The sequence below is a fragment of the Haliaeetus albicilla genome, chromosome 9 (assembly GCF_947461875.1).
Source record: "Haliaeetus albicilla chromosome 9, bHalAlb1.1, whole genome shotgun sequence".
Lineage (NCBI taxonomy): Eukaryota > Metazoa > Chordata > Aves > Accipitriformes > Accipitridae > Haliaeetus > Haliaeetus albicilla.
The window spans coordinates 4506750-4514277 of record NC_091491.1 but is presented as its reverse complement, the minus strand read 5'-3'; the positions used below and the strand labels follow the sequence as shown (position 1 = coordinate 4514277).

At 58.4% G+C, this 7528-nt stretch overlaps 1 protein-coding gene across 2 annotated transcripts; it reads right to left on the bottom strand.

The window, feature by feature from the left end:
* Positions 1 to 24: 24 nt before the first annotated feature.
* Positions 25 to 7028, bottom strand: LOC104315907 (multidrug and toxin extrusion protein 1). 2 transcript variants are annotated; one of them, XM_069791053.1, is made up of 18 exons: positions 6681 to 7028; positions 6170 to 6349; positions 5968 to 6069; positions 5702 to 5770; positions 5278 to 5426; positions 5119 to 5161; positions 4945 to 4989; positions 4460 to 4557; positions 4165 to 4262; positions 3521 to 3634; positions 3320 to 3387; positions 2948 to 3056; positions 2713 to 2788; positions 2565 to 2634; positions 2099 to 2231; positions 1636 to 1730; positions 987 to 1134; positions 25 to 600 (listed from the first exon to the last, which is right to left on the bottom strand). In XM_069791053.1, the coding sequence occupies exons 1-18, from the start codon at positions 6897 to 6899 to the stop codon at positions 380 to 382; spliced, it is 2037 nt and encodes a 678-aa protein (XP_069647154.1). In that variant the 5' UTR covers positions 6900 to 7028; the 3' UTR covers positions 25 to 379. The 2 variants fall into 2 exon arrangements, with proteins under 2 accessions (XP_069647154.1, XP_069647153.1); XM_069791052.1 differs by having other exon boundaries at positions 6170 to 6352; positions 6681 to 7026.
* Between the last annotated feature and the right edge of the window lie 500 nt (positions 7029 to 7528).

The following is a 7528-nucleotide window of genomic DNA, read 5'->3' as shown; positions in this document are numbered from 1 at the left end:
TCTGCCCAAAGGAGCCAGCCCATGTCCAGCTGGGTTTATTTATTTGGCATTTGTCACAGAGCAGCAGTGTGAGCTAGGCTGTGCCCAGCTCCAGTTGGCAGGTGATAGCTGGCAGTGCAAGCTGGAGGGTGTTACCGCATGCTTGCTGTGCATCGGGCAGCCCAGAGCAGCGTTTTGGGTATTGGAAGAGCCGTAGGGCCTGTTCCCGAGCGACGTCTGAGCAGATGCTGCCAAACGCCAGCGGGGGGGACACCCTTCGGCTCCCGTGGGACAGGCACGTGCTGGATTCTGTCACTGGCCTGTCTGTGCTTCGTATGTCCCATCCATCAGGAGGGGCTTTCGCTCCCCAAAGCAAAGTCCCCGCAGTCCCTGGTGCGAGTCAGTGTTTGCCGGTCATCAGCTTTATGACAATACCGAGTGCAAGTATTGCAATGGCCGCGGCCACCGCCAGCCCACGCCGGATGATCAGCTCCTTGGTGGCCATGGTGGTGGCCGGAGGAGACGTGGCAGGCATGTCTTCTTGGGGCTCCACCCGGTACGTGGGTCCTTCCATCCTGGTGATGCCCGTGAGCACGACGCTGTTGTGTGCATCCACTCCCGCTGCAAGGAAAACAGGGCAGCATCACTGAGGGCTTTTGGGGGGGATTGAGGGGTTTCTTGGGACGGTTTTGTCTGAGGTCTGAAAGCATGTTACGAACAGCCCAGAGCCTGGAGATCTCCAGCCCTCAACGGAGCTTTGGTGGGACCTGGTGTCTGCAAGGTGAGACCTGCCCAGGGTGCCCCATCCCTCCATCACCCTCCCAAGCCCACCTTGTAATTAGTGTTTTCCCAGTAACTGAGGGCATCACCAGCACTACACTGCACCCCCATTTTGTGGGCTTGTTCCTGGCTTATGTGAATCCTCGGGCACCCTTCCCGGACCCAAACCCACTGCTGTACACAGTGCCCAGATCCTCCATCCTGCCATGCCCAGCTCCTGGCCATACCTACGCACCCCCGCACTGCCACACCGGGGGGATAAGTGGGGGGCGGTGGGGCTGGCCCCACATCAGAGGGAAGTGCCTTGCAGGAGGGTTCAGGGCCTGAGTTCGGCTCCTCCGGCGGTGGCTGGGTCACTCCTGCGCGGCGCTGAGCCTGGGGGAGGCAACGTGCTGGGTTTAGCCGGTGGCGCGTGACGTGGGAAATCCCCACTAAGCAAAGCCAATGTGTCACCTCTCTCAGGGTTCGTCTGGCTGGAAACAGCACTGTGTAGCTGAAAGATACTCGAAATGAGAGGTGCTGGCTGGTGGAAACCCTGGAGCTACTGGGGCACGAGGTGATGCTCAGGGCTGCAGGGTTGAGGTAACCTCGGTCACCCTGTCTTTCTGCTTCATGTCCCCAACCAAGGGTGGCACAAGGTGCAGAGGGAAACCTTGAGGCTATTGAGTGCATATATGTGGGAGGGAACTGAATACAGGGACGTGGCCACGGTCATGGGAGCACTGGGTTTTGCTGGGGGCACTGGAGGACAGCCCTGGGCAGTGCTGGCCTGAGGGGGTCGAGCCCATGATGCTGTCTAATCCCGCTGCAAATCCCAGCCAAGGCACTGAGGACCTTCCTGCTGGCAGTGCACGATGCTGTGGGCGCGCGGGTTACCTCCTCAGCTGCCTTCCTCCAGTCCATGCGGGAGATGTAGGCGATGAAGCAGGTGCAGAGGATGGAGACACAGATGAGCATGCTTAGCCACAGACCTGCGGAGCACACACCGGCGTCAGCCAGGTGCCACGGCTGGAGCAAACCCAACCGAGACGGCATCTCGGGACAGCAAGCCAAGAAAGGGGACGTCACCAAGGTCAGCAGGGACATGGGGATGGGACGGCCGTGGGCGCCTGCTGCGGGGCTGCCCGGCAGCGGTTGCTTTTTCCCAGTACAATTAAAAGCTCTAGGTAGTTGCAAGGGCTATTGCAGTCCACCCCAGTGTGCCCAGTCCCCAGCCAGGTAAGGAGAGCAGAACCAGGCAGGAGGGTCATGGTGAGCCATTGGTGGAGCTGGGGCGGGGAGCTGCGTCTATGCGCAGGGGATTTGGGGGCATACAGACCTACGTGCCCGGGGTTGGTACCTATGACGCCAATCCTGGCCACGAAGAGCAGCACGGCTCCCAGGGGCAGGCCCACACCGTAGTAGCTCACGGCGTTGAGGATGGCACCAAATTTCTGCTTGCCTATGCCTCTGAGCACCCCACTGCAGGCACCCTGCCAGGGAGAGGGAGAAGGGCTGGGGCCGGGAACACCACCTTGGCCAAACTCGGGGCTCTGCTGCTGCCCGGGGGCTGGTGAACCAGCCCAGTGATGAACCAGCTTCCCACCTCTGCCTCATTATTTCTGTGTCCCTGCCCGGTCCCGTGGATCATTAGCTTTTTACCCACTCAGTGTTTTCTAAGGGGTGATCCCAGGAGCTTTGCAGGGTCCCGGTGTGTGTGCCGGTGCTCGACCGCAGCCTAAGGGACCCTCGACCAACTGACCTGCGATGCTGCCGCTCAGCACCGAGGTCCCCTACTGAAAACAGCAGCATCTTCAGGAACTTACACACACAGCTTCAAACAAGTGGAAGACAACGTAGACAGGTATGACCCAGGCCACCAAGTCAACAATCTCCCTGGGGACAGAGAAGAGCCAACGATTGCTTTTGGGAACCAACCTCCGCGCACCGAGGCCAGGAGCTGGGGGCACTCACTTGTCGCTGGTGAAGATGTATCCCAGCACATCCTTCGTGGCAGCTAAAATAACCCCCATGGCTATGCAAAATCCTCCTGAAAAACAGAGCAAAGCGCTGAGCCCAGCCCGGCTGTGAGCAGCCAAAGGGAGAGAGCAGGGTGTGTGCCGCAGGCAGAGGACTGCAGACGTTCCCTGCTCCTGCTGTGCCTGGAAAGAGCCCTGGGAAAGGCTTCCCGGCACGCAGGTGGCCTGACCTGTGCAGAGCAGGCTGGTGGTGGAGGATCTCTTGGCTGTTTCGGCGTCGCCGGCACCCAGCGCGTTCCCCACCTGCACGCCGGCGGCCGTGCCAAGCCCCAGGGGGATCTGTAACCACAGGGCTGAGGCTCGCATGTGCGTCTGGGTAATGGGGCTATCGCAGTGACAGTGGAATAAACACCCAGCAGAGAGGGGGACGGAGTTCAGGATTTAATTTAAAATGTCTCTGTAGGAAGGATAGGCAGGAGCAAGGAGAGGCTTAAGTGCAGAGGGGGAAGATGGAGGTTTGCTGGAGCTGATTTTTGCTGGGTGTCTGTCCTGGGACTGTCCCTGGGGAGCCCTGGTCTGAAATAATAAACCCCAGCCCTTACCATGAAAGCGACAACGGACACTTCGTAGATGATGGACTGGACGGAGAGCTCTATGACGCTCAGCAGGCCTGGGGAAGAGGAGAGGGTCAGCATTGGGTGTGGGTGGCCGGTGAAGAGCCGCTCTTGGCCCCTGCGACCGCTGCAGACACCACTCTGGGTCACAGCCTGTCCACCTCCTTGCAGCTCCCCCTCTCCGCTGACCTATCAAGAAGCTTCCGATTTCATAGGTCCACCACTCAATGCATATCATGAGCATGCTGGGGACAGCCAGGGAGGTGAAACTGTCCCACTCCAGCAGGCACTCACTGGACCAGCCTGTAGAGAGGAGAAATGTCACTTAATGGATGACCAGACTGGCCACGTCTTACATTCTCAAGAGCACACGAGGCAGCTGGAAGTGCCATTCCTGTTTGCAGAGCCACCAAGGTAATGCTCCTCAGCTCCGTAGGACCTCCAGCAGCACAGTGTGCATGTACACACTCTGCGGATGCGGTGCTGTGGGCCACAGAGCGGTGCAACCCTCAGCTCATCGGTCCCGGAGCAGAGTGTCTAAGGACAACCTTGTGCTTACGTCTGTGCTCATCCGGCTTTGGGGCTGAATTCTGCAAAGCCTTAGCAGAAAGTTTCATTTCTCCAGAATTAATGTTTACCGCCCGGCACAGTGGTCTGCCAAAGCTCGCGCATGACGTGGTACCACCGAAGCAGCACTGCGTTCCCGGGGTGTACCGGGCTGAGGTTAATATTTCACCATCAGGACTAATAGAATTCACTAGATAGAAGTGGTGGAAGGTTCACGAACACTCGTGTAAAGCAGGAACTGGAGGGAGCTGGGGAGGTGCCCTTACCTCCCCAGGTCTTCACGTGGAGTTTCTTGCCTATAATATACAGGAACAAGAAAATGGTTTGTGAATATTGAGCAACGGTGTTGGCCCAGGCAGAGCCCCTGCAAAGGAAATGAGAAAGGTCGTCGGCATCCTGTTCATGCCTCCCCGGCCTCGGGGTGCCGAAGCGTAACATCCCACCGTGCCCCCGCGAGTGTCGGATGCTCGGCCACGCCTGGTGGTGCTGACGTCCCTGAAAAGTCCCTTACTGTTGCCAGGTGTCGTGTTTTCCCCTCCATGGGACACGGGCACTACTCACGTGATGCCCAAGTGGAAAACATAGAGGAAGATGCAGTTTGCGATCACGTTGATGATGTTGCCGAAGAGCCCGCTCAGCACCAGCGGCCACATGATCATCTGCAAAGAGGAGGAGATGGGGGCTATGGCACTTTCCCAAAAGCTTCGGGAGAGAAGTGCGAAGGTCTCCGCCAGCCCCACACTTAGTAGCTTTCCCAGCCAAAAAATAAATTTCCGATGATGTCGCCTGCTTGGAAAATGAGCGTGTTGGAGGTAAATCCCTGATGTGGGGAAGTATGAAGGGAGGTCTGTCAGGCAAATTAATACAACTGGCTGTGGGATGGGGTGATCTCCAGCATCAGAGCTGCTCCGGGGCACCCAGGCAGCACTGGGGACAAATGCTGCCTTGCCACCAGGAACGGTGAGAATGAAAACCCTGGGTGCATGGGTGAAGGGAGCCCTGAGGTGGGGCTGACCCTCCGTGGGTGTGAGGGCTGCAGGACCCACCTGGTTCTGCAGGTATCTTGTCTCCAGGTTATACAGAAAAACCGCCTGAAAAGGAAATAGGTGGATGAGATGAGGGCAACACTGAGCAGGGGCTGTGCTGCTGCAGTGGAAAATAGGAGCAGGATGGCTGATCCCCGAGTGTGGCCAGCATTGAGGGTGCCCACAGGGACTCACCGGGAGAGCAGGGACAAATGCCATCACGTAGCGTTGGGTTAACCTGGGGGGACACGAGGTATGGTTAGCGAGGAGCCACAGCCATAGCTACCCTCCTTGCAGACCCACCATGCCGGGGAGGGACAAGGCAGTGGTATCTGGTCCACGGAACCACCGGACCTGGAGACCTCAGGGTCCTGGCGGACGAGGAGCAGGAGCTGCTCGATGTTGATGAGGATGGCACAGCAGGGGAAGCAGCAGAGCAGGACGATGAGGGTGGCACGCTGCAGGATCACCCCCACACGCAGCAGGTTCTTGCTGCCGTAAGTCTGCAAGGGTGAAGAGGGTGGCAGTGAGCTCTGCACTGGCAGCGTGCTGGTGCCGGTGGGACAGGGACCCCACAGAGCATGGCGCAGCCCTGACCGCCCGGGAAGGATTTGATATTTCAAGGGGAGCACGGAGCTCCCTGTTATGGGATTGCTGCTTGGGGACAAGCTTTCCCAGCTCGCAGGTACAGCCAGGGCTCCATGCAGTGCCTGGGCAGCATCAGCCAATGCTGGAAAACCCCTTGTCTCCAGGACAAGTGCCAGGATCTCTTACCCACCTGTGATATCAAGGTGTCACATGCCGAAGACAAACCGTAACCTACAGAGATGGCAGTAACATTTATAACCTGGAAACAGGAGTTAAAAAAAAAAAAAAAAAAAAAAAGAGTGAATGCGAGCATTTAAGACTTTTGGTAGGGAGCAGTACTAAAAGGAAAAGCAAGAGTCTGAAATCTCCTCTGTCCTTGTCTGCCTCCGTTCCCGTATCCCATCCCAGTGTCAGCAGGTGAGAATTGGTGCCAGGGCAGCCCCCGGGAATGCTTACAGCGATGGCCAGTGTGACGGAGGCCAGCTCGACCTTGCCCAGGTGGCCACAGAATATGGAGCTGACAAGGTGTATCAGGAAGATCAGCAGCTGGATCAGGATCTAAGCGCAGGGAAGAGGAGAGGCGAAAGTCAGAGATGGAGGTGAGCAGGGCTGGCCATGCTGGGGAGAGGGGGAAGCGCTCACCTCCCAGGGTCCTTACCAGCGGCCCCGCCAGCACCAGCAGCTTCTTTGCATCTTCCCAGAAGGTATCTGGGACCAAGCGCTGAAGCCAGTGGCGTTTCTTCCCGCAGTTGCTGGGTGTGAGATTGTGCTGGCCAGTGGCCATTGCCTCACTGAAGCCATTCTCCTCAGGGAGGTTCGCCTGCTTCATGCTGCCGCTCTGCTATGGGAGTGAAACAACCCCTCTTCTTCCGCGCTCTGTTAAAACCACCTCGCTAGGGTGAGCAATGTGTAACCACGGTGGGGTGAACTTCAGCCAAGGGCTGGATGAGCCAACCGCATGCTTGCTTGCTGCCGGTAGCTGGGTCGGCGATGGGAAGCGCAGGCAGTGGGGCAGGGCAGGGCATGGAGCTGGGAAGCCCAGTGAGGGTCCTGTGCACTGCTGCGGGCAGCGCGGAGGAGCCCAGATGTGCAGCGCAAGGCGCTTGCTGCCTGCCCTGGGCCAGCGCAGGGGCTGAGCCTTCCCAAATCGCTCCCACGAACCCTCATACCTCTCTCCTGCTTTGCCGCAGCTCCGCCAGCCAGTGGGCTGGAGGGTTGTCCTCCTCTTCCAGCAACGATAGAGGATTCATGGGTCTGTTTGTGGTCTCCCGTGAGCTGCTGCCGGCAGTGGCGGAGCCACTGCCTGTCTCGGCCCCTCTCATCACAGCATGGCGGTGGCCAAGACAAGCTGGCCCCCATTGGCTCCAGCTGTCGGTCTTGCACAGCATGGCAGCGTCGGATTTCACCGGCGCTGCTCCGCCAGGCCAAATATAGCATCCTGCCTTGGCCCACGGCAGGGCAGGAGATGCAGAGGGGACCCACGGTGCAGACCCTCTCCTGCACAGAGCAGGAGGTGGGCTGAGGAAGGCCATGGGGCAGAGCAAGGCAGGCTTCCTCTTCTCCCTAGGCTCCCATCCCAAAACTACCAGGGTTCTGAGCAGGACAGTCTGCCACATCCTCCCTAAATCTGGGACAAAGGCTACTGAGGTCAAGGTTGATGGCTGTTTCAAGCTCCTTTTCATCACATCTTTTTATTGCCAGCATCATGTGCCATGCACCAGCTTTATGTGATATTTACCTCCACCAGCTGAGCACGTGCCACACCACAGAGGCAGTGGCCTCGCTGCTGTCACACCACTGCAGGTAAAAGCCTGGGACAGGTTGCAAGGGGCTCGGTGCTGAGGGCAGGGGCATTTGCATTAAGATATACAGCACTTCCCTGATGGCTCTGTAGGGTTGTGTACCACACCACCCTCTCCTGTGCAGCTCAGCAGTGGTGTCAGAGCTTTTGTACTTGAGGGGAGCAGCATGCTCTGTGACCCCAGCTAAAACAAGCCCTGACTGCTGCTGTGCCCAG

Excerpts from the sequence above, each read along its gene's own strand:
- LOC104315907 (XM_069791052.1), bottom strand. The coding sequence starts at position 6,899 with ATGCTGTGCAAGACCGACAGCTGGAGCCAATGGGGGCCAGCTTGTCTT. Across the intron at positions 5,771-5,967 it reads CCGTCACACTGGCCATCGCT|GTTATAAATGTTACTGCCAT; the intron begins GTAAGCATTCCC and ends TCCTGTTTCCAG. Across the intron at positions 1,731-2,098 it reads GGCCAGGATTGGCGTCATAG|GTCTGTGGCTAAGCATGCTC; the intron begins GTACCAACCCCG and ends TGTGCTCCGCAG.